Below are 25,925 nucleotides of genomic sequence, written 5' to 3'. Positions count from 1 at the left end.
TCTGGTTCACTTGGCTTCTCTTCATGGTAGAGCGGTAGAACTCCAGACTGAAGACCAACACAGGGAGGTGAGGTTTCTGTGACTAACAGGCAGCAAGTCCGGGAGAAGGAATCGGATCTAGCTTACTCGTATGAAGGACCGCGGCTGACTGTCCTGGGCACACTTCCTTACAGGTTTCTTTCTAATTCAGTTTTTGACTGGTTTCCTTGCCTTCCATAGTCCACCATATACAATGTGGCTTAAAAACTTGCACTATTTCTCCTTTACAACTTCAGGATAAAGTCCACATTCCTGAGTTTAGAGTACAAGACCTTTTGGTTACCCCATTACCATGTCAAACCCTGTGCAGTTCTGGGCTTGCTGTCCCCAGGTGACATGTCTTTGCCTGTTGGTTCTGTTTTGGTTGAAAGCTTCCCTCTCTTCCTCCCTGGTCCCGTCAGTGAATGCTCAGCGATTCCCCTGTACTTTGCTCGAGCTTCTGCTTTTCCTAGAAACCACTGCCCCGCCCCCTGCCACCACCACGCCCAGGCAGCTGCACAGGATTTCCTCTCTTCGGAGTACAGATGGACCAGACCTAGCCGATGCCCAGAACCGGCTGCGGCTGGGGCGGGAGTCCAAAGGGCCACCAGCTGGGTTTCCGTCTTGCCTTGCTCTGACCCAGTCCTTTGGGATGGGGCTCCAGGTCCCTGTTGGTCTTTAAGACTCTCTGAGCTGAGGTTGGGATTTTGATGTTTAGCCAGGGTTGGAGCTGTTGGTATCAGTACCAGATGAGGCCTGAAAAGCACACTCTGCGCGCAGCAGGTCCTCACACTGCGCCTGCAGCAGCATCACCTGGGTGACTGGGTAGAAGCAGGTTGTTGGTTCTGATGAGCAGGGCTGGGTGGGGCCTGAGGATTTGCATTGCTAACAAGGTAGGGGATGCTGATGTGGCTGGTCCGAGGACCATACTTGGAGAACCTTTGCCATATAGTAGATGGGTCATTGGTGAGCTGGGGTATTGATCCCTTATCCCTACAGAGACCTCAAGAAAGCCAAGAAGCAGATCCTGAGCATAGCTCACAACCCCGCCTGCCACATGTTGTGACTCTTTGCAGGGATCCCTTGCCCACTGGGTTGTGAGCTCCTGGAGGGCCACTGTACCGTAGAACATAGTAATGGGTCTGTACCATGATCCTTGCTTTGGTGCCTAAGGGACCGCTGCCAGGGCCCTGTGGCTCCTCTCTGGGGCCAACATTTGAAGTAAGGTCCTGTGGCTTTTCCAGCAAGATGAAAAGATCAAGGTGGTGGTTCTGATCCAGGAGATTTTGCCACCCAGGCAATGTCTGGGGACATTTTAGGTTGTCACAGCTTGGGGTTGGGAGATGGTGCTGGCATCTTGAGGATGGAGTTCGGGGATGTTGCGAACCACCCTGCATTGCACAGCACAGCCCCCGCGACAAAGATGCCCGCAGCCTATTGTGCTGAGCTAGAGAAATCCTGCCTCAGGGGAAGGCGGTTCTAGTGAGGCAGGGTGGGACCTGTGTGTGTGCCTCTTCTTTGCCCCTCACTGGGCCCCTGTTCTTGGATTCCCTCCGATGCTCTGACCCAGAGTGCCCTGTCCTGATGGGGCCTCCAGGGACCAGGGCTAGCAACATCTCTAGGGCGACTCAACCGCAGACCGTATTTTGCTGTGTATAATGCACTCCCATGTGTAACATGCCCCCATGTTTTTGTGCGCATTATACACGGAATTATTATACCCATGGTATGTAATCATTATACCCATGTATAATGAGCATCATTATTTTTCCCTCACATTTGGGCAAAAAAGTGCATATTGTACATGGCAAAATATGGTAACATTTCCCCACAGCTAGAAGTGCTTTAAAATACATTGTTCTTTTAAAATAATAAATGACTTATTTGAGGAGGGCTAGGGCATTTGTTGAATGATTTACTGACCTTAACTGACCCGCATATTTCTGTCGCCCGCAGGAGGTAGAGAGGGCTGTGAGCCTGAGTGTTCTCGACCAGGAGAGAGTCATTCATTTTTTGTCCAGCTGTGTTTAGAGTGCTGTAGGCGGGTCATTGGCCAGTGCCATGTGCCAGGCCAGCAAACAGCACAGAGAGACTGGTCCTGTCTTCATGGAACTCTCATTCTGGAGGGGAGATGGACAAAATGAAGAGGGGGATTGTTTTTTCTGTCACAAAATAGGTTGTAGTAAAAAGGGAAAGAAAGTCCAAGAGGGAAGTAAGGTGTAAAATCAGGGTCTCAGGGTCTGTTCGGTGCTTTTAGACGAGATGGTCCGGACTGTGACAGTTGGATTGGGACCCGGAGCAGAACCGATGCAGTTGTGGGAGGAGACAGGGCGGAGTACTTGTTCCTAGCAAAGGGAAGAGGGGACAGGAGCTTGGGGCCACAGCAGGCCAGTGTGGCTGAGACACGGAGTTGGGAGGAGGGGCAGGACATGGGTTGGTGAGTTAGGAGGGACCTGGTCACGCATGACACCCCATCAGGAGTCTCGGTGGTATTCTGCTGCAGGGTGACAGCATGGTCTCGTAATTTTAAGAAATCATTTTGGCTCTTCTGTATAAAGGTCGGAGGGAAACCAAGGAGTGGAAGCAGGTGGCCGCACCAAGAACCGATGGAGTCTTGGGCCTTGGTGGGGAAGGCAGAGATACAGGGAAGTGGATGTGGGCATGCTGCATTTTGGAGGGGGCAGTTTGGGGGGTGAGGGGAAGGGAGGTACCCCAGGTGACTGCCGGGTTTCTGGTTTGAGCCGTGGGCTCCACAGGGTGGACATTTATGGAGAAGGGGAAGAGTAGTTTCAGTGGGGACCTTAAATCCTGTTAGCAACAAGGAGGTGAAGAGGAGGCACTTAGCCACAGGAGTCCAGATTTGGGGGCATTGAGATGGTATTGATGGCAGAGGACGGACATGTGTCCCCCAGGGCTAGTGTGAGGTCTACCTCAGTGGCCTGCAAGGGCCAGACTGGCCAAGTAAATGCGAGGATGGCAGATGCTGGGTCACAGTCATTGGGCATCTTGAGGGTCTGAGAGCCCATCCTTAGTATGTACAGCAGAATAAAGAGGAAGGAAGGTCCCAGAAGAGATGGGAACAAGAAAGTGAGCAGCTGGGGTTTGGGGTGCCCTTTGTGTGGGTGTGGAAGTCAGTCGTGATGCTGGGAGTTGGGGAGAAAGGGAAGCCTGATCCAGGACCTGGGTTACCAAAGAATGATAGGCAGTGACAGAGAATTTTCTAGATGCAGCAGTGAGTAGCCGGCTGCATGGCCTTTGGAGGTGCCAGGGTTATTTACAGCCAGGAGTGGCATGGTGCTGGAAAATGGAGCTGGGGGAAATGGTGGGCCATCCCTAGGCTGCTGGGAAGGCATGTCACCAGGGGCCAGGCTGGCCCCTGCTAAGAGCAAGGAGAGGAGGGTGGCCTAACCCAGGGGCTTCATGGACAATGTCCCTGTGGGCCACAGCATGTGGGGCACGTGTGAGGGAGTAATCTCATTGTGGTTTTGATCTTCACTTCCTTAATGATTAGTGACCTTGGGCATCTTTTCCTGGGCAAGCAGAGTTTTAAAGAGGGCCTTTCAGGGTTGGCTGTCATCGGGTAAATTCCAGCACCAACTGCCCAAGCCTGTTCTGCAGGGAACAACTGTGGAATGAATGGCCCAACCTGGGGGTAAAGCTCACAGATTCATACTTTTGCTTTGGGAGGAGTTCGAGACCTAGAGACGTTAAATGACTGGCAGGATGTCATAGAGGTGCACAGTCTGGACCTCGTAGAAATGAAGTGGGGGTGCGTGGGTGGTTGGGGTCCTGGGGACTCTGGGATCCTCAGTACCATCACGGGTACTAGAATCCAGCCTTCCGATCCTGGGCTTCTTCGAGGTGCCAGGTGGCCAGAGCTGCACAGCCTGGAGCTCAGTTGCCCTTTCTGCTTCCTGCATGACGCACGGATGTTCCTTTGTCCAGCAAATACCTCGAGCACCTCCTCCACACCTCGTACTGTGCTGGGGAGGAAGCAGTAAATGAGATAGAGAGATGTGACCTCTGCTTTCATGGGTTATGTCTGGCTTCGGAAATTTCCTTACCCTGGCAAGAGCAGTAAAATTAAATGTTAATCCTCAGGCTACTTCTGCATGTTAATAATTATCATTTAAATAATGCATAATGGATAATGTCTATTTATATGAACAGGGTTTTTCTTGTGGGTCCTCTATAAAGTTACTGTCTTTTCATAATTAAGAAGTAATCGGCAGCGATATGATTTGAGATTGTGTGAATATTTTCTTCCACATCAGACTTGCACTCACTGATTTTGACCACCACGGATAATTTCTAACTCCATTGTTCCTTCCGTATGTTTCCTTGCACTTGAGAGAGCGAGAGCTTTCCCTTCCCCCCCTTTACGCAGAAGTAAGGATTCGTGCATGGACTCTTGTTATTTAATGGGTTATGATTCCTTGCCATTTATCTACTTTGATCTTCAATGTACCCCGGATTTTGTATTTTGTTTTGTGAGAGCCCTTCAGCCTGGTTCCCCTGTCCTTGGGACACATCCTCATGATTCTTTGAGCTCTTCCTTATTTTGTGGCATAAGATGTTTCAGGCCCGCCTTGTACTTTCTCCGCCTGTTTTGTGTTGGTCTCATCCCTGGGCAGTGATGCTGTTGCCAGGGCTGCTTGGGGCACCGCTCACCTGGGCCTCTGCTGGAGGGGAGTCCTCATGGACATTCTCCCCTAGGAGCCAGTGGTGCGGCTGGACCAGCCCTTGTGGTTCTTAAGCTTCCAGCCACACCTCAACAGTGATCACCAGGGAGCTTTGAAAAAAGAAAGACAGGTCCTGGATGGTACAGGGCATGTCTGCGGCCACACTGCAAGGTCCCGGGGTGGCAGGGGGTGGGGAGGAGAGCTGGTGAACAAGAGCAAGAAAGAGCGAGAGCGCACAAGCAAGATCCTGGGGTTCTACCTTTCTTGGAGTCGAGGGTGGTGTGCCTAGGGTTCCATGGGTTCATTCTGTGCTGATTAATTTAAACCATAGGAGTGGGAATCAAAGTGCAGGAAGGGAAAAGCACGTGGTCGACCAAATGGCTAGTTATCTAGGTCAAGCAGAGTTTTCTGGGAGAGAAAAAGGGACCTTCCTGGGTGGGTGGCCTGGCTTTTTATCTAGTCCTGTAGCTGGCCATGTGTTTGAGTTGGATGTCTTTGAAGTGGATGCCTCAGCAACCAAAAGCTTAATGTCAGGCACTTATATTATAGTTAAAAAATGCTAGTGATTGTCAGGTGCTTGCACGACACTGTCCTAGCCAAGGAGTCAGTCATTTCTTCACAGAGCCCTGGGTCCTTTATGGAAGGAAAGGTGTTAAAAAACTGCGATCTGGGCCCTGGCTGGTGTGGCTCAGTGGATTGAGCGCCAGACTGTGAAGCAAAGGGTCACTGTTTCGATTCCCAGTCAGGGCACGTGCTGGGTTGTGGACTAGGTCCCCCAGTGAGGGGCACACAGGAGGCAACCACACACTGATGCTTCTGTCCCTCTCTTTCTCCCTCTCTTCCCCTCTTTCTAAAAATAAATAAATAAAATCTTAAAAAAAACCACATGATCTGGGCTCCAAGTATTCTTTGATGTTGGGGGGTATGCCGTTGTTTCTGGGCTCTCTGGGTAGACAGGGCTAGGGGCTGTGTGGGTGTGTGTGCACATATCTCAAATATGTGATTCCGACCCTCCCCCATGTCTGTATATTTAAGATGTAGACTCATAAAAAACCAAAATTCATGAATGTAGGATTCTGATCAGACGTATGTGTATTTTGGGATGGATGTCATTCCTTTCCCCTTCATTTTCAACAGGTGGCTAAACCCCTTGTTTCAAATCGGTCACAAGCGGAGATTGGAAGAAGATGATATGTATTCAGTGCTTCCAGAGGATCGCTCAAAGCACCTTGGAGAAGAGTTACAAAGGTAGGTAGCAGGCAGGAAGGAGGAGGTCAGGAAGGAGAACCTCTTAAGTGTGTGGCCAGTGGTTTGGAGGGGGTGTTGCCTGCCTTTGGAAGGGCTGGAGCCTGCTTCCTCCGACGTGGAACGCTCTGCTCCCCTCAGGCTGTCCCTGGGCTGAGCCTGCACTGGGAAGGGGGTGGTGAAACCTATTTCCTGTGTGTCTGTGGAAGCGGTAGAGGGGCTCTCAGCAAGGGCCCTGGGAGCCTAGAACCAACCCAGGAGGAGGTTTCACTGAAGGAAGTTGTCTGTCCTCCCGCCTGCCTTCTTGAGCTGTACCGCACATCTTGAAGGAGCCTGGCGGCCAGGCAGCCAGCATTGTTGGGACAGCCACGGAAGTGCCTTGTGGTGGACACGTCCCTTCCCCTCTGCTCCCTGCCCCGGTTTGCCTTGTGTCTGGGCGTGCTGGTCCTCATCATGCTTTGTTTCTCATCGGCAGGTACTGGGATAAAGAAGTTTTGAGAGCCGAGAAGGACTCACAGAAGCCTTCTTTAACAAAAGCGATCATCAAGTGTTACTGGAAGTCCTATTTAGTTTTGGGGATTTTTACGTTAATCGAGGTAAAAACTTTAACCTAAAATGGATTGCTTTTTCGTGTATGTGGCCGGTATGTAGATGGGTGGGACTCTCGAGGGGAGAGGCAAGGTCAGGCCTGAGGATGAAACATGTCCGGGAAACATGATGTCGCTCAGCGGTCGTGGTCATCATTAGACTGGGCAAGTACTTAAGTGACTGGACCTCAGGGGGATTACTGCCTTTTAACTAATTAAAATAGAGTGTTGTGAAAGCGCATCATTGCAAAGACATTTTATACCATGTCAGGACACTGTTGGTGCTCTGTAAATGGTTTAAATGCCGAGTGATCCTTGGCCAAGGGCAGCTCCTACAACCCCAAGGAACGTGTGCCCTGTGGTTTGGAGGCAGTAAATCTGGACCAGTGCCCAGAATAACAGAAGATGCTCACAGGTGCCCAACAAGTAATTGTTGACTTGACCCAGCCAAATCTGATAAATGTTCTTCCAGGCAGGTGTTGTCACCTCTCCCCTTCCAGGGAAACAGCCCCAGGAGGCCCTGCATTGGAGCTGGAGCCAGTTGGAGCTCCCAGGAGTGCATGCGCCTCGGGCTGCCGCCTTTGCAGCGGGTCCAGCACTGGGAGCTGAAGGCCACTCTTTGGTGGAGCTATGGCTTCGCCATGAATTCTGGAGAATGTGTGCCCCCCATTTTAGTTCCTTCTTCCTGGTGGTTGGGCTGGATTGCTGGTTGGAAGGCGGGGTCTTGGGAGCCATTGCAGGGGGACATGCAGTGGAGGACCAAAGGCAGAAAGCCATGTGCTCAGTGGCCTCTGTTCCCACGAAGGGCCTCCTCCGTGAAGATCCTCCAGGAAGACATTGCTCTGCCTGGGGGCTCAGTGCCAGAAAGCAAGCCTGCCTCTTCTGGGTAGGCATACTGAAAATCTGCCCGCCTGGCTCATGCTCCGTGGCACCTTAGTACTACCCGAGGGACATCGGTGTCCCTGCATGGGCATGAGATTAGTGGAGAGAGATGTTGCAGTTGCTATGAAACAGTTGCTGTAGCTGCAAAAGGGTGGTGAGCTGTCACAGGAGTGAGATGGGAGGGCCAGATGATTTGGATGTGGGAGGTGTAGCTCCGGTTTTACGGGCTCGTTGTGGTGAAGGGCACTGTGGCCAGTGGGTCGCTAGGTGGGGGAACTCTGCCCGACACAATGGGAGAAAAGCAGAGAATCTGTCAGCTCACAGGTGCTTGCATGGCCCTGGGAGGTTGATGTTCTTGCTGATGACAAAGGCGGGTTGGCCCGTGCGCCAGAGGGTGGAGACAGGTCCGTGGGGCAGAGTGCGTGCTTTGAGAGGGCTCCGCCACCGGGATGCTGCTGGGGCCCTGTGAAGGGCGTGATGGAGGTTCAAACCAGTGACCACATCTGGGGGTATTAGAGGGTGCAGGAGCCCTGACGCTGTCCAGCCTGGCTTTGACCGTGCACAGGTGTGTCAGTTTGAAATGAGCAGGGTAGTAAGCTGGTGGTGTTGTGGCCCATGCATGCAGCATTTCCTGACTAAATGTCACTGCAGACCTCACAGCACAGCCCTCAGGAACTCTGCTTGCAGGAATGCTCGCAGCCTCGGGCATGCGCCTGCGGCCTGCACTGTGTCTGGTGGTGGGTGGGTGGGGTGCGTGGCCTCGGGGTTCATGGGGATTGTATCCTGGAGCAGTGTCCCTCCGCTGCCCTGCCATGCTCTCCTGTCCCATTGCTGCCAGGACAGGGAGACACAAAAGGGTGCCCCATGTCACTCGGTTTGAACTGAGCTTTTGGATTTCCTCGCTGTTGTGGGCTGTTGGCTCCTTGGGGTGGGGTCTCTCAGCCCTACACAGTGACTAGTTCCCAGCTCACCATGAACTTCTGGTCTTTACTGGGCAGAATGTGGGAGAAGTAGTCACAGTGGCAGAGCCGCAGCAGCCAGGGTCCCTCCTGAGAGAGGATCGGCCCTGCTGTGGTGTGACTTCACAGCAGGTGTGAACAGTAAGACTTCACTGTTGGGAGACCCCGGGCATCTGGGATTGGGGGGCTGAGTGCAGCTGGTAGAGAGCTGGCCTGGCTTCTCTTTTAGCAGGATGGGTAGTAATGGCAGAAGCCTGAGGGGTAGAGTGCCTGGCCACCATGGGAGCCCATCCTCACAAGAGCGTACCGGTATTGCTCAGTGTAACAATAGCAGCAGCAGCAGCGGTTCACACTGCGGGGGGGATGGTAGTACCTGCCACGGTTCCAGCAGGGGCTTACTCGGTGGCAGTGGCAGCAGCAGTATTATTAGTGTAGTAATAACAGAAGTACTTGAAAAATGTGCGTCAGAAACTGCTCTGAGCACTTGACACCTCATATGACATTTATTCCTTCGGCCCGCTCGAACGAGGTGGAGAGGCTTTTTATAAGCCCATTTTAGAAAGGAGGACACACAGTGCCAGCCACTTAGTTCCGTGTTGTGCCCAGGGTAACACAAGGCCTCAAAGACAGAGCCTGACCGTGTCTGTGCCTGAGAGCTCGTTCAGTGCCTTCAGAGGCTTGGGCAAATGTATGCATCTCGGACTTGGCCTGCCTGTCATAAGGAAGATGCTCAACACTCGTTGAAGCGGGAAGTCAGATAGCGGATTGTAAGTGGGGGTTGAGTCCAGGTGGCCATGTCCCCTGGGTGCTGGAGGTGGCCCGGGTGTGGACACTCGCAGCAGTGTCATGGTGTGTTCAGATGGACCAGAGGCCTCCCAGAAGCCACCTTCCTCTCACTGCCACCTCCACGTGGGTGCAGCTGTGGCTGCCCCAGGAGAGGGAAGTTCGCAGACATCCATTCACACTCTCAGGGCTCCGTTCCAGGTCAGCTCCCTGAGATGGACCACCAAGAGGTCATGGTCTCCAGATGGGACTCAGTTTGAGTTCGCTGTGTTGTCCCTGAGCAAGAAGACCTGGCTTCTTGCTGAGAGCTGGCATCCCGGGGAGTCTGGGAGTGGATGCACACGTGCTCAGCAAGGATGAGAACCCCGGCTCAGTCACTTGTGTGGGGGGCAGGTCTGTTCCGGTGTCTGAACACACTTCCTCGTTGCGGGGGATGCACTAGGCCTGGGGTGCTAATGGTGACAGCTGGGTGGAACCAGGCAGTGCCGGCAGCAGGTAAATCAGACGTGAAGTGGCGCTGGGCTTTCTCCTAGGAGGGTGCTCGCTTGTTCACGCTGTGTTCAGGCCAGTATCTTGGAGGTTATGGTTTAAAAGTAGACAGTTGCCTAGAGTCCCTAGATGAGCGTGGTAACGAGCAAATGATGTTCATTCTGACTGTGTGTGTTTCAGGTAACTGGCAGAACACTTACTTCTGATGCAGTGATGTTCAGGGATCACTAAGCATCATTAGAGATGAACTAGAAGTAAACCTTGAACTTTTTTTTTTTCATTGGCAGCCAAAAGAAGCCTGAAATCCAACGCAGCAAATATTCTTGTTTTCTTAGACTTGCCTGTTGACACTCTGGTGTTTTGGAGAAGTTACAGAGAAATTACTTCTTAGGGTGAAACTAGGAAGTTTCAAGTGCTGTTTTGGGTTTTCAGTGATGAAAACTAGTTACTGAGATGAATGAATGTTAGTTTAATGGTTGATTTCTGGAAGCAGTTTCCCATTTTGTGGCCTTGTATCTGTGCTGCTTGCTGGTCTTTGTGTTTTAGATAGTGGAAGATCTAAACTCAACCTGGGGTTTTCTAGAAAGCTCATGGCAGGTGGATTATCCACGGTTTTCGAGCAGTGTGCTACTACCACCCACAGCGTGGACAGGGCTTTCCCCACGTGCTGTGGCAGCGCCTGTGGGAAGGGGCTGGGTGACGCCAGTTCCGGGCAAGGCTTTTCAGGTTGGGGTTTCAAAGCAGTGAAAATTGCGAGAATGTCCTGTGAGAAATGCAGAATGATTGTGCTTCTTGGAGCTGCAGGTATTGGCTAACGGTGAACTTAGTGTTCTTCCAGGGTGATGCTAAACAGCAGGAAACAGCCAGTGAGTTCCTGGCATGCCTGGTCTCTGTGTGCACCTCTGTGGGGACTGCACTGGGGAGGAGCCAACCTGCCTGCCCAGAGCCCTCAGGGTAGAGAGGAGGAGACCTTTTCTAGGGCCAAAGGAGGGCAGAAGCCACCTCCCCATTCCTGGGGCCATTTCTTTGAGAGAGGAGGTCTCCGCCCGCTGGTATGTCCGTGGGGTGGCCTTGAAGAGCTGCTGTGGGTTCTCCAGTCCCCTCCCCTGGGAGGGGAGGAGTGGATGATTCCAGTGACCCTTAGACATGAGCCCAGGCATCTGCTGGCCCTGCCCAGTGACTTGCCTTTGTCTGAGGCCCCCCGTTGCTGACTGCCTTTGGCCCAGGCTGGGGCTGTAGGGCGTCTGACGTTTGCGTCAGCCTTTGTGTTGGAACTCCGAGTCTGGGCAGAGGAAACAGGTGAACAGAGCTCTCTGAGGAGGGTTAGTGCCTTGACTTAGAGCTGATTCTCGAGAGCTCTCTGGGCCTTTGTGTGGCTTTCCCAGCTGTTTCTTCCAAGTGTCCCTCACCACTGCTTATCCCAGGAGGCCAAGCAGTGGCCGCTGAAGGAACCGTGGGCCAGGAGCAACCACAGGGGTGGGGGGGCTTTGGGGGCTACAACACTAAGGAGAGAAGGAGGAAGTGACCTACTGACAGGAAGGGCTCACGGACACCCGCAGAGCCACACCTACTGTGCGCACACTGCTGGTCCCAGGGGCAGGGCATCCGCATAGCGGGCGTCTATAGTGATGGTCCCCAATCATCAGCAAGAGTGATGCTCCTCAACCTGTTTTTCCTTTACAAGTCAGGGAAGAAGGGACTCCTTTCTAAAGGATTGCATTCCTAATGGTTAAAATAAAAAATCTGCTTAGCAGTGAAACTTCCAATTACTGCCTAGAATAGAAATGGTGGCCTCCGGGAAGGACTCCTATCAGGGTTTCTCATGGTGCCACGGTCCCCTGTGCAGGCCCACGTGCTCACCGAGCCCTTCGTGAAACCAGCCCCCCGCCACTTTCTGAGCACATTTTGCTCTCTTAGCTCACGTGGTTGCCTCAGGATTCCTCCCAGATAGACAAGGCAGGTATTTCCACAGGTAAGGACACGGAGGGCAGGGGACAGGCTTAGGGTTCTGTGACTTACAAGTGGCCCATCTGGTTTCTGAAGCAAAACGTTCTGATTCCTGAGCCAGCGCCCTTGCATTCCATCCTCATGCTTTCTCTCCTGCCACCGCCCCACCCCGGGGCCAGGCAGCCACGAAAGGATGGGTTTTTTCTGACAGCATCTGTGTGCTCCTCTGTCAGCTGCGTCAGGCAGTGTTTTTTTTCTTTTATGCTTTTAAGAACATTTCAAAAATACAAAAATAGAATAGGATGGACAGGTAGCAGAAGAGGCCACCCTGGGATATGCCCCTTTGGCAAAAACACTGTTGGAGCCGATACTTTTTGAGAAAGAGCAGACTTGGGAGAAGCTCTGGAAACAGCGGGAGGGACTCTTCTGTAAGGGACATTTATGTTTATAAAGGAAATCGCTGTTCTGTCACGGCTCCCTTTCTGTCCGGCTCTGGCTGTAAAGCACTGGAGAATCTCATCAGTGGAGAAGGCTTTAGAGGCTTAAATCTGCACAACAAACCCAACTGCACCCGTGTTCACCTTGCTGTTCCTGTTAACCCCTCATAACTGCCCCCTCATTCCTCCTCCTTTCTTTAGCTGAAGATGCTATTTGAGGTGGTAGCTTGGCATTACTCAGTTTTTCTGGGCATCTCCCATGTATAAAGGAGGTATGCATATTAATAAGCTCCTGTTTGCTTTTCTCTTGTGATCCTGTCTTTAATTATAGGGGGGTCTCATCCAAGAGCTCAGAAGGGTGGAGGGAAGATTCCTTCCTCCCCCGCAGGGTGCTGTAGCCCATATGTAACCCTAAGCCAGCTTCAGTGCTATCAACTCAGGGCCAGTCTTGATGCTTTAATATCATTAATATCCACGCAGTATTCACATTTCTTTGTCTTTTTTTCTTTTCTCCTTGTCATTTGAAGGCATATCTAAATAAGGTGCATTTAATTGATATGGGTTATATTGGTTCCTTTTCTATTTTCCTGCCATCTCTTCTCCCTCTTTCCCTCTCTGCTGTGTATCTGTCTGTGTATGTATGTATATATGGATGTTTGTGTGTGTTTATATATCTGTCCATCATCTGTGTAGCCGAGTTGAAGGAACCAGGTTGTCTGTCTTGTAGAAATTCCCACAGTCTGGATTTATATCATTGACCCCCTTTTCCACCACTCCAACCACATGCCCTCTGGCACTTAAGTTGGTGGTTAGATCTAGAAGCTTGATCTGACCTGGTTTCCCCCCCTTCTCTTTGGCAGGATTACTTCTTAGGTAGGTTGTGTTGCCTCCCTTACCAGGCACCGAAGAGGTGCATAACATCTGGTTGTATTTTTGTGTGTGTGTGATGTTAGCAGTTATTTGTGATCATTGCTTAAGATCCATTAGTTCATTAGGGAGTTGCAAAGCAGTGATATTCTAATTCTTCCCTTCTTCACTTATTAGCAGAACTCTTTCCATGAAGAGAAGCGGCTGTTATCAGCACTTTGGTTACTCTGAGGTACAGCACATGTAGGAAGGGCAGGGAATGTTCTGAATTGTTTAACTAGTTTTCAAAATAATGAGTTGGTTCTCCAGCAATCTCCTCTGGGTTAATGCTTTTTTTTTTTTTAATGAGTATCAGTATGAGCTCATGGATTTCAGCATTTCTCAGGTGCTTCAGACCATTCCAGTTATTTCTCTAAGGCCAAATGTTGGTCATCTCCAGCCAGTGGGAGTCCTAAGTCTCCCGCATATACTCTAATAGTCTTCGCGAGTTTCCTTGCTCTCCGGAGTGACAAGATGTTTCTGGCTCTTCTCGTATAGATTTTGCCTTACTCTGGAATCAGCCGTTCCTCCCAGTAGCCCTGGCTCCTTTCAGTGGGAAATGGTGTGGGGAGACTACAGTCCAGGGACTAGAGGTGCTCGTGGCTGCCAGGTTGGTTATTGTTTCTCTGCTTTGATTGGACCCAGCTAGAATACACTTTGAAAAGGTAAACATAAGCATGAGTGCGTTTTGGGTATTTACAGTGCAAACCGTATTGAGGACACTAGTGGTTTCACTTGATCTCATGATCTGACGCCTTTCTCTCTCACATCTGTATCTCTGTTCTCCCACCATCTATTCTTCTTTCTCTGGTGCCTAGTCCCAGTTCTCAGTGAAAACCTAGTCATTCACTTCTTTATCTTACACTGTCAACACAGTCACCCATGATGTGACTTCTGAAAAAAATTAAGACTTTCTTGCAGCTCATATTGCCTTGTATATCCCATTAAGAATGTGTTTTCAGATTATTTTATTTAAAACTACTTGTAATCATTCCATTGTAACCATACCATAGGGTTTCAACATAATCATACCATTTTTGTGTGGTATGCCAACAACTGGATGGGTGTATATTCAGGTACATTTGCTTCATTTTACTCTGACATTTTAGGAACTGCTTTTTAAAAATGTAATTGTTGTGTAATTCTGTGAAATGTTTTCTCGGTTCCAAAGTCCTATGAACTGAAGAGGCTGTTTTTATTTTTAAATAGACTTTAGAGGTTTTATTTATTTATTTTTAGAGAGAGGGGAAAGGAGGGAGGAAGTGAGAGAGAAATAAAATGTAAACAGCAGTAGGCTGCCTCTCTCATGCCCCCACCTGAGGACCTGGCCTGCAACCCAGGCATGTGCCCTGACTGGGAATTGAACCTTTGGGCAACCTTTGGGTTCACAGGCTGGTGCTGAATCCAATGAGCCACACCAGCCAGGGCTCATATTGGGCTCTTTTAAAAATGCCTTAATGGTTTCACAGTTGAGCATTCTCATGAAGGGATAAAGACTGCATTCCAGTCGGTTTGTGGAAAGAATCTTAATCAGGTCAGAGATTAGTTTCAAAGATGAAGGGATTGCATGAGGAACTTTTGACCTTCTTCCTGTTATCCATAAAGTTAAAAAAAATTTCCCCCCAACTTTATCAAGAAATAATTAAGGAATGATTATTGCAAAAATATAGATACATATAGATAAAATAAAAACAGAGAAAAAAAATTTCTCCTTGCTGTGAGAACTCTTAGGATTTATTCTCTTTACTTGCTAATATATCATACTATGGCATTAGCTATAGTCATCCAGAAGGTTTTAATTTGTTTACTTTCAAGTCTTATAGCGCCTATGTTCCCAGTTGTCCTGTTTCTTACTTGTTGAGGATCGAGATCAAGAGTGGACAGATGTGTGGGAAGGTGGGGGCCATGACTGGGCGTACTCATTAGTGAGCTTGTTTGCCTGGCCAGATGGTTAAAGACCGTTTCTCAGCAGAAGAGTCAGGATGCCTAGGGGGTAGTGACCCCCCTTATCTTGTGGGGCTTGCTGCCTCTATCAGTGTTCTCTCTGATGGGTGACTACATTTTTAACATTCTCTTGTAACTGTACCCATGTCAGGTGCAAGTGGGAGTTGAGTAACAGGCAACACTGACCCCCAGAAACAGTCGTAAGTTCTCTGAAAGCTTGGGATGGCCGGGGTCACCTCTGGGCCTGTGGTGGGCAGTTGCAGGCTCGCGTGCTGCTGGTCTGTGCTGCCCTTGGCTGGACCTGGGTTGGGGCTGCCCGTGTGTACAGTTCGACGTTCTTTTCTTTGTAAGCCTCTGGCTTTTTGTGTCAGTAAACTCTTATTAAAGTCTGTTTTACGACCTGCCGCATGAGGGATCTTCTATAAATTATTATTAGTGCCTCTTGGGGTGAATGGAGGGCATGCTGGAAGTGTAACAGTGAGTTATTGTGTTCCTGAGATCTGATCATCTTACTCATAATTCTTCAGCTAAACAATGTTCCTTCCCTGTATAACGTAGATGAAAACTTCTGTGAGCTCTTGGAGGGTGAAGCCCGTGAACAGGTGTGTGCATGTGCCCACGGCGGGACAGTGGGGTTGGGGATTAGTGTCACGTCCATTTCAGGGATGGGGACTCTTCCTGTCAATATCCTGATCGGGCACTACTAGTGGGTGCAGAGGAGAATGCGTGTCAGTTTTGTTTCATGTTTACTTTTTTGACTCTCCCTCCCTTTTGTGCCTGAGTTCCTCACTTTGGACAGGTAGGAAAGAGCTATTCAAGGCAAACCTGTCAGTTGAGAGATTGCTTAAAAGGCAATGCCTGTTTCCAAGTCAAGTTCTTGAACGATTTCCAAACTTTGGGCATCTTGTCTTTTGAGAAGTCTGTGGCGGAAATGATGTCGAGGGCCTCTGCCTGTATTTTCGGTGACTTGGCTTTGCATCCAGTGTTCGGTTTTCTTTGCTGGAGAGAAGTGTACCTTACAAGCGAGGAAGTATTGATAGGGTGTGGGATGGAGTGGCCACTTGTCAGGGAGGGGCAGGTTTTGCTGTTCTTCACCTTCCGTCTTGGGGAAGAAAAGTACTTCCCCTAAATCTTATATAGGAAGTAAGCCCAATGACGGTCAACTCCTTGGTGTAGGATTTTAATTTTTGCCTTGGGGAGTAGATGATAGTTAATATTTTTCAAAACGAGCGCCTGCAATGCATGGCTGATGGAGATTGAGGATGACATTATTTTTTAACTTGGCTTTCACCATGTTTAATTTTTGACTCCAAGGAGGCAGAGGTTTGGGCACATCCTGCTTCTAGAGACTAGAGACATATTAAAGCGACAACCCGCAGGACTGAGAGCCTGGGAACCTCCCAAGCCCGGCTTCTTTAATACTTGAATAAAACTTTCTTTTTAATCTTCCAACAGAAGCTGGACTTCCTTCTCTTGATTTACCAGCATGTTGAATTTGGTTTGGGAAATCTTGGAGGGTTCTCTCTTGTGATCTGTGTTTGTGCCAGTATCTCAGTTTGTAAAGGCTCTCGAAGCAGAAAGGGTGCAAAAGTGAGCCTCTGGTAAATGAACCAGTCTTGGCTTTCCTTTGGGCCGGGGGACATCGCGAGGACAGAGGAAGCGGGCTGTCCACGTGTAAGCAAATTCTTTATCCTTCTTTAGTCACTTTTTTCCTCATTCATCTTTGGCATGGCTCAGGTGGCATCTTGCCAATGCATTCTAAAGTACCGGTGTAATGTGTATTGAGCATCTACTGCGTACCAAGCACAGTGTACTAAAGCTTTATTGCCTTTGAACTTCTAATTTCAGCTTAAGGTTGGGACTGCTATCTGCTTGTCATAAAGAAGGATGTAGTTTTCTTTTGGATTAGTGATGGGTGGAGCCTTTTTTATATGCTAATAATAAAAGTGAAGCTGCCTTAAGAAAAACTGGTATGGCTTGCGTTTCTAATTAAGGCTCCCCCCTCTTTTCCTTTCAGGAGAGCATCAGAGTAATCCAGCCCATATTTTTGGGGAAAATTATTAATTATTTTGAAAACTACGACCCCACCGATTCTGTGGCTCTGCGAAAAGCCTACGCCTACGCCGCCGTGCTGACTTTCTGCACACTCATTTTGGCCGTGCTGCATCACCTGTACTTTTATCACGTTCAGTGTGCGGGCATGAGGCTAAGAGTAGCCATGTGCCATATGATTTACCGGAAGGTAAGTGTCATTCGGTATGAAATGTGCACCTCACCTGCAGCATCAGAGGCATTGGGGGGAAGTTCTACCTCACCTAAACACTTTGTAAATAGACCCATTTAAACCTTACTTAGAGGAGCTTACTATTTGCATCAGGCTTTTTTTTTTTTTTTTAAGGCAGACTTCACCAATATATAATGTGTTTTCTACAGAGATCAACTCAGAATTGTCTTTGATATCTTTGATAGCATTTGGCCATAGCTGTTGCAAAATACTAAATTTGTAATGGAATCTAATTTAAAAAAAAAGTATCAGGTTGCTTTAGGCATGAAAAATTTTCACTGTTTTTGTGCCTAAATCTCATGGGTATGTTTATAGAACGTTTATTGTTGTTCATTAAAACCTTCGTTTATGTCAAAGTTGTGTTAAAAAGTGACTGTCAGTGAAGCTGGATCTATAAAATGAAATCTAGTACAAAAGATGTATTGAATATTTGAGAAAGGGAAGGATGATATTTTAAAAAATGAACCATTTAATTATGTTCAATATAATTTTGTTAACTAAAGAAAAATATAAAAGACAGCCAAATATAGACTCACTCTCTATATTCTATAGCCATGACTGCTTTTACTAGTATTAAAGAAAAATGGATGTTTGGGATAAAACTTTAAAGTTTGTATTGTTTTAGTAATTTTGGAGAGAAAGAATGACTTCGTCTATTGTATGTTGCTTATTATATACAGTATTTTCCTTCATTTTGCACGATAGCAGTCTTAGTGATTAAGACCCAATTTGATGTGTTCAGTGTTTTTGTGTTGAGATATGCTCTGAAATTATCCCATGATTTACCCTGATCTTGACTTTTATAAAAGGAGTGAGGGTTGCGGGTGTCTTTACAAAGGAGTCGCCCCGGATGCGCCAGTGTCAGGCACTGAAGAACTCTTTACGGACGTGATCCTGGCGATCTCTTTGCCCTGAACTGTTTGCTTTGATGACACAAAACCAAACCAAATAAGTCCCAATGTGACAGGATTGCTGTTTGCTGAGAGAGTAGATCTCACCTGTTCTCTACACCCCCTCCAACAGCAAACTCTGTGAGCGGATGGATATGTCAGTGAGCTTCGCTGTAGTCGTCATTTCCCAATGCATATGTGTATCAGAACAGCATGTTGTGTATGTTAACTATACAGAGTTTTTATTGAAGATATGAAATTCCCATTGAAAGATAAAACCCAACAATACAAGTATGGCTTCTTTTACCTAGTTGCCACTTATCTAGAGTTTCTGTTTGTTGTAACTACTTTTCTTGCAAAATGTAAGATGTCTCCTGCACATGGCCCTTCAAGCAGAATGGTGATAACCTTGGAATTGTGGGACCCTGGGGGCCTGGCATCTCATCGTCTGTGGCAGCCCTCAACACGGGAGCTCACTTTCTTTCCTCTTCCGTGACATGGAAATGGTCACAGTGCTGGGACGCTCAAGCCACGGGGCCTTTGCTTCGTCAAGGGGTCTTCATTGTCCTTGTCGTCATCATCAGTTTTGTTTCTTCTGTTGTCCTCCTTTCTGCCACTTAGGAGAATCTCAGATTTCTCTGTAAGTTATCTAGATTTTGTATTTCCAGATCATGCGTAACCCCCCAAAGTAAATAGGAAGTTTCACCAGCGCCCCACTGTGAAGACTTCACACACCGAAGCCAGGTGTGCGGTGACAGCTCAAACAAAGCCCTGAGCCAGGTGTTGTTGTCCACCTGTTTTTCTTCCTCTTCTCACGATGGCTTTGGAGTGCCTCCTCTGGGAGATCCGATCTGACTTAGCACAGCAAACATCTCCCATGGGTATTAATTTGCCGGCTTGATTAGCCTAAAAGAATTGACCTTTATGAAGTCAAGAATTGCTTGGGTTAAACCATCAGCATAACTTGAAATTCCAGAAACGTGGGAAAGGCAGATTTCCTTGTGCACTGCCTTGTGTCTAGAATCCTGCTGAGGTGAAGAAATAAGATACTTCCTTGTCACAGGTGGGCTGATTCCTGAGGGCCACAGCTGCCATGCAGGCCCCGCCTCCTAGTCTCACGCCCTTGGGAGAATATCAGGCTTGGTGTTAGAAATGGAATGGCGGATGGGCTCATGGTCGTAGTTGGTCATATTGAATGACTTTGTGGGATGTAGCCTGTATCAAAATGACTTGTCATTTATTTACCTTTGCACAGCTTCAGTAAAATTACTTCCGGCTTTTGAGCATTGATTTTTTTTTTATTTTGGTAAAATGTGCCTAGTGTAAAATTTATTGTTTTAACTCTTTTTATGTGTACCGTTCGGTGGCACTGAGGACTTTTCCCATCGGAGTGCAGCCGTTACTACGCTTCACCTCCAGAACTTTTCCATCTTCCCAGACTGAAACTCTGTTCCCGTTGAATACTGGCTCCCCAGCCCCTCTCCGCACTGGCAGGGCCAGTCCACTGCCTACCTCTACGCATTTGCCTACTCTAGGTCCCCGCAGAAATGGAGTCATACCGTATTTGTCATTTCGTGTCTGGCTTAGGCCACATAGCATAATGTGTTCAGGGGTCATCCATGCTGTAGCATGTATCGGCATTTACCTCCTTTTTAAGGCTGAGGAGTAGTCCATTGCAGGCCTGTATCTCGTAGTGCTTCTCGTATTCATTCACCTGGCAGTGGGCACTTGGGTTGTTTCCACCGTTCGGCTGTTGTGAATAACGCGGCTGTGAATGTGAGCACACGATATCTTTCCAAGTCCGTGCCTTCCTTTGTTTTGGGTGCACCCACAGGAGTGGAATTGTTGGATCATGTTTAATTTTTTGAGGAACTGCCGTACTGTCCTCCATAGTGTCTACATCACTTGACATTGTCACTTGATCATTTGGTTTTTCAGTTGAGGACTGAGTGAAGTGAAGTTTTGATGACACACAGCATTTTGTTTGGATCAGTGGTTCCAGCGGGCGGTCTGTCGCAACAGCTCATGGTGATCTGTTTGGGTTCCTCCAGTCTTTAGGGCATTTTTCAGAATATTTTACTAAATAAAGGGATTGTGCAACACAGGCTGTATTTTTTTTTTTTTTTTTTTGGTAAAGTCACCAGGTTGGCATTAAGAAAATGAGTCCCTCACATAATAGTGTTTTAAATGTTGTACTTGCTCATGGTGACACGTCACCAGCCGTCACTGGTTATCTTGCCAGCATGGCTTGCTGTCACGTCTGCAGCGGGAGCAGTGGCTTACTTCCTGTCTTTGTTCTTCACTGGACACAGGACAAGGAGGACCTGCCCAGCTTCCCATCTCAAAGGGCTACTTCCCCAGCTGAGAGCCCAGGAGGTGGGGCAGGATGACTGTCTCAGTAACCAGGATGCTCTTGTCCTATTTCACAGAGATATTTTTTTTTGCATCATAAAATGCATACAGTACAGAGATTCTTCCTTAAGATCTCTAGCCTCATCAGCCCTTAGGTTCCCTGACTTTGTGCCCAGATTGGAGAACTGTGGGGGACATCATGGTGGACCCTGGTGATGGGTGCCATGGTGGACCCTGGTGACAGGCAGGCTTGTTCTGAATGCTGGGTAAAGCCAGAGCCGTGGATCACTGAGCTCACGGACACTGTTTGCTGCCACGTGTTCCCCGGGGCAGATTTCCTTGCATAATTGAGTCAGTATGGCCAGAGTTCTCCTTCTGGCCAAAGCCTTGTCTTCACTCTCTTTAGAGTAACCTAAAGGACAGCTCGTGGGAGAGTGTTTGTCCTTTGTTTCAACTTCTAAGCTGAGCCGATTCCCTGCAGACGTCCTAGTTTCCCTTTGGTGTTGATCTGCAGTACGGGAACGTATGTACAGTCAGCTCTCGTTCATTCCCAGCTGGTGCTGAACAACATCACGCCCCGCCTTCCCGTTGCAGCCGCCCTACTGTAAACAGATGTCATTTTCACGGTCTCTCGAGTGACTGTTTTCCGCATCTTTCAGCTTTTCTGGAGGGGTGATTTTGCTGTTTAAAACAGTCCCATGCAGAGTGCTCCAGTGCTGTCTGGTATTCCGAAGCACAGGAAGACTGATGTGGCTTATGGAGAAAATACCTGTGCTCGCTAGGTCTGGTTCAGGTATGAGTTATCTAGTGTGCTTCTGGCCATGAGTCTGGTGTTATAAACCAACAATAGGCATTAAATAAGCGGTCTGTGAACACAAACAAGGTTATGTATGTATGGATCAGTTGATGAAAACGCTGCTTCCAGAGGCTGGCGGAAACCTAACCCTGCATTTCCCCTCGGGGCCATTCCTATTCACTCACGGTGTTCCCAGTGACTCTATGGAACACGACTGTTGTGTGTACTGAGACTGACCACTGGTATCTGTCCAGCGCATCTCGAGGGGTGGCTTCTATAGATCAATATCCAATTTAGAGAAATATTTTTACTCATCTTAGGTAAGTGTATTTTTAATTATGTAAGTGATGTACAGATGATCCCCAACTTAATGATGGTTTGATTTAATGATTTTTCAGCTTTACAGTGGTGTGGAAGCCATGTGAGTTCAGTAGAAAACATACATCGAATTTTGAATTTTGACCTTTTCCTGGGCTAGTGACACACAGAACGGTACTCTCCCTGACTGAGGGCAGGGGCAGTGGGCACGGCTCCCATTCAGCCTCGCCATCCTGACAGTTGGCACCCGGCACCCGGCACTCTGCAGGGTCCCATGTTGCCAGCGGTGTTTGGGGATTGTGTTTTGCGTTTTCTCATTGTATCCTGTCTACAAAAGGCCCATCTGTGTCCCCTGCTTCTGGTGAGAAGAGGAAGGCAACCCCTTTGAAGCGAACCTCAAGATAATTGTCCATCTGTAGGCTGATATAAATGTTCTGAGCCCACACTAAGCTGTGATGTTCGATGGGTTAGGCATATTCAATACATTTTTGACTTACAAAGTTTTCAACTAACTGGGGGGTTATTAGGACATAAACCCCTGGTGAGCTGAGGAGCATCCATAGCTCTAATTTTAGACCTGTGTGTTTTGGAGGAAAACGCATGCTCCTTGTGCCCACACCATTGACACTCCATTTCACATGTTCACATACTCTTCATCTTTCTGGGTGAAGGACTTCCCTGTTCCTTGATGCCTTTCTCTTGAGACCTGCCTTCTCTTTGCGGGGCTTGCTGACTTCCTCTGAGTGAGGTCTGCAGCCTTCTGCAGTACATGGAGCCTGAATGTGAGAAGTCTCTGCCCTGGTCCGTGTCCCTCGGGAGCACAGAAGCAGTCACCTTCCTGCAGCCCCTCCCTCTCCACCTCAGCCCTCCTCCTTCACCTCCTTCTGAGTTAATTCCATGGAGTGTGGAAAGGCAACTGGTAGAAAGTTTTGTTTGTGTCTCAGCCAGATGATGTATGGTGCCAGTTCTCAGCAAGAGCTTGGTTTTGATGTTGTTTAAAGCTAATTTTATTACAGTGATTACAGTGTAGACTCTTGCTTTATATTTAGGCTGGACAATATGAAATTGTAGATAATTCAACTGACTCAGGCTTACCAAAACAGCAGTTTCATGTGGTTCAATTCAATAGTTTGCCTATTAGTCTGGCTATGTCTTCTTTCTGAAAATGTCACAGAACTAGCACTCTGAGAATGTGGTCACAGTGAAACTGTGTGGTATTTATGGAAACAGAGAGTCTGCCTGGTAGCATGTGATACTCTGGTTAGACTTTCTCTTCTAAGGGTATTTTTTAGCCTTCTGACCGAGTTAGAGTGAACTAGTGTAGCAATGCTTCTTATGCTGTTTAACACTTTAAAGTCTTTCTTTGAAACGTATTTCCCCCCTGCATTTTTCTGGTTTGCTTCTGATAGGAGCGTGCATCGGACCTGCACATGTGGTGCCAAGTTCATGTCCTGAAGGGGTGATTGTCCATGCTTTTGTGTGCTAGGGAGGAGCTGACCGGAGCCTTTGGGTGCAGGTTCAGTTATTTGTGAGGGTATAAAGTAGTATCTCATTGTGGTTTTGATTTTTTACTTCATTGATGACTAATGACGCGGTGTGTGTGTGCGGGGGGAGGTGCAAAATCACCCCAGTGAGCATCACCACCCTAGAGAATGGTCCTTAATTCTAAGACATGGTCTTTTGGAGGGTTTCTCAGCTTTGCGCCAGGCTTGTTAATGACGTATTAAGGTTTCTGCACTCTGGCTACTCAAGAATCCAGTGTCCCATCTCAGTTTAACCTTCAGTTACTGTGTTCTGCCTGCTACTCTGGGGCACCGCCTGTCTGGTCAGTCTCGGGTGGCCTTGACCTGGGCCTTTGTAGCTCACTCCTCGGCTAAGGCCTTGCAGCACCCCCCTCACTCCGCGCCCCCCACCACAGGCCCCTGCCTAGATCTCCTTTCTGTACACCTGTCTGATAGCCTTGCTTCCAAGCTGCCAGCCACTTCAGGTGACCAAACTTCCGACCTCTGCCTCCTCCGCTCTCGGTCCCCGTGCTTTGTGGACCCCAGCTCACGACCGCAATTGGAAGGTGGTCTCCTGGCAGAGAACCAGGGCTGCGGTGGTAGTCACGCTGTGAGAGTCCCTTCTCTCAGGGGTCAGTCTTGCACTGCCTGTTACCTGAGGCCCAAAAGCACAATTTTGTCCAATGATATCATTGCTTATAACAGAGGTGGTGGTGGGGGCTGGCCCCGTCAGTTTCTCAGCCGTTGATCAGAGCGGCAGCCTCATCCCAGGTTTCATCAGCTGGATGTTTGTGGCCCTCGAGTGGGCAGCTGGGTGTGTACAGTACAGGGTGCGGTGGTATTAGCTGGGGGACACGCCTGGTCGCCTCCTTGCCGAACAGAAGGAGGGTGAGGGTGCGCTCTGGGCTGAGGCTCAACAGCTTTTGTCATGAGTCATCTCCATGCTTACTAAAGACCCAGAGTCTGGGTCTCACCCCAGACCTACTCCTCCAAATTTCTAAGGACAAGGCTGGGAAACCTGGGTATTTCACCTGTTCCCCAGGGATTCTTCTCACCAGGACAGCTGAGGGAACATTCTAGAGAATGGGGAAGGGGACAGCAGTCCGGGACGGGAACCGGAAGGACAGCCTGAGGATCTGTATTCCTTTTCCTGGGATGTATGCTGAAATCATGGCTGACACTTATTTTTTTTTTATTCTAATTAGTTTAATTAAAAAAATTTTTTTCCTTGTTTGTCTGAAAATGTTTTTATGTCTCCTTTGTTTTTTGAAGCTATTTCTCTAGGTTTAGAATTTTTGGTTGGTAGTTATTTTCCTTCAGGTGTTCAAAGGTAATCATTTTCGTTTTTTCAATGGACACATTTTTATTTTTAATCGTGGTTAAATACACACAATGGAGAACTGACCGTGTTGACCACTTTCGAGCGTGCAGTTTAGTGACAGTGAGTTCGTTCGCATCACTGTGCCGCCCTCACCACCATCTCTGACCGGGACTCTGTTCATTGTGTAAAACTGCATCCATCCATGGAACTCCCTTTCCGTCCCCCTGCCCTGCAACCTCCATCCCGCTTTCCGCCTCTGAGTTTGCCTCTTCTAGGTGCCTCACATAACTGCCGTCATACAGAATTTGTCTTTGGGTCACGGGCTTATTTCATGTAGCACAATGTCCCGAGGTTAATTTAATTTTTTCGAATAGGTGTGGGTCAGACATTTACTCAGTCTTCTTTGAAAAAGTCATCTTCCACCCTGACCGTCAGCTGTGGTGACAACTTTGTAGCTGGTCGTGGAGGAAGAGGAAGGGGTTTCAAAGACCGTTCTGCCCTCTCCCTCTCCAGCTCCCTGCTCTGAGCAAGCGGTTTGGTCTTGGTTTTGTTTTCCAGTCCTCATCTCCTCCCTCTGGGCCACATCAGCCGACATTTTCTTTTCTTCTTTTCTTTTTTCCCCCTTCGACTTCCGGTCTCATTTATTTTTCCTGGAACCTGGATGCAATGAACTGTAGCAAGACAGTGCTCAGTACTCTTGAAGCCTCCCTTTAGATTCTTTCAATGACCTCAGTATTTGTGAACATGAACTCACATTCCAGTAAAACTGGAAAACTAAAATTTGACATACCAACAGATTTACTCAACATTCATGGCACTCCAAAATTTTATAGGCACTCCATGGACTTCATTATAACAGAATTCGACCTTTATAAACTAACTTACACATGGACAAAGTCACTCTTTCTTTCTTTAGAATCTCTGTGTCTTAACCTCTGTTGGGCCCAGCTGCTTTTGCTCTGCTCCATTGAGTAGGAGAATGTGGGGCTTGGAAAAATGGGATTTGGTAAGGAGGGTAACAGGTCACAGGTCATGTGATGGGAGATGGGAGGTAGTCTTCCTCCTTGTTCTGTGCACTTTTCTCCTGATTTCTTTGTACACACTGATGATAGATATTAAGGCATTGCCGCTTTTGGTGAGGTTGGTTCTAAAAAGGGAGGCCGTGAACGCATCGGTATTTAGACAGCGGCCCCGCACTCTGCCATGTTTGGCTTCTGCACACGCATCTTCATGTTCTGAGAGCTTCCAAGCTGGTGTTTGAAAGGCAGCAAGTCATGCATCTCATTACTTGAGGTTTGCTGCATTCCCAGCCTGCTCGGGTGTAGGACTTCGATAAATATGAAGCCCTAGGGGAGAGGGAAATCACATTTGTAAAATACACTCATTTTGGCTAATTCTCAGTAAAATCATGTACAATAGGTGGGTTTGTAGGGGGCATATCGGTTCCCTCTTAGACTCTTGGTCTGAAGGGAGGCACATTATATGCAAAATAATGAGAAACTTCTCTATAGACAAGATAGTTCTAAGTATAGTAGCTATAAAAGCCCAGCATGAGGCCCCTCACCTATAAATTTTCATGACTA

General features: G+C 48.3%; 1 protein-coding gene across 1 annotated transcript in view; it reads left to right on the top strand.

Moving 5' to 3' along the window:
• Window positions 1-25,925, top strand: part of ABCC4 (ATP binding cassette subfamily C member 4 (PEL blood group)) — a 215,936-nt gene that overhangs the window by 24,385 nt on the left and 165,626 nt on the right. Inside the window, exons 2-4 of the mRNA XM_053916440.2 lie at window positions 5,838-5,948; window positions 6,421-6,541; window positions 16,897-17,121. Of these exons, the coding sequence (XP_053772415.1) occupies window positions 5,838-5,948; window positions 6,421-6,541; window positions 16,897-17,121 (457 nt within the window). The remainder of the gene's footprint in view (window positions 1-5,837; window positions 5,949-6,420; window positions 6,542-16,896; window positions 17,122-25,925) is intronic.

The sequence above is a fragment of the Desmodus rotundus genome, chromosome 13 (assembly GCF_022682495.2).
Source record: "Desmodus rotundus isolate HL8 chromosome 13, HLdesRot8A.1, whole genome shotgun sequence".
Lineage (NCBI taxonomy): Eukaryota > Metazoa > Chordata > Mammalia > Chiroptera > Phyllostomidae > Desmodus > Desmodus rotundus.
Note: the sequence above shows the minus strand (reverse complement) of the source record. Positions and strands in the feature narration are given on the sequence as shown.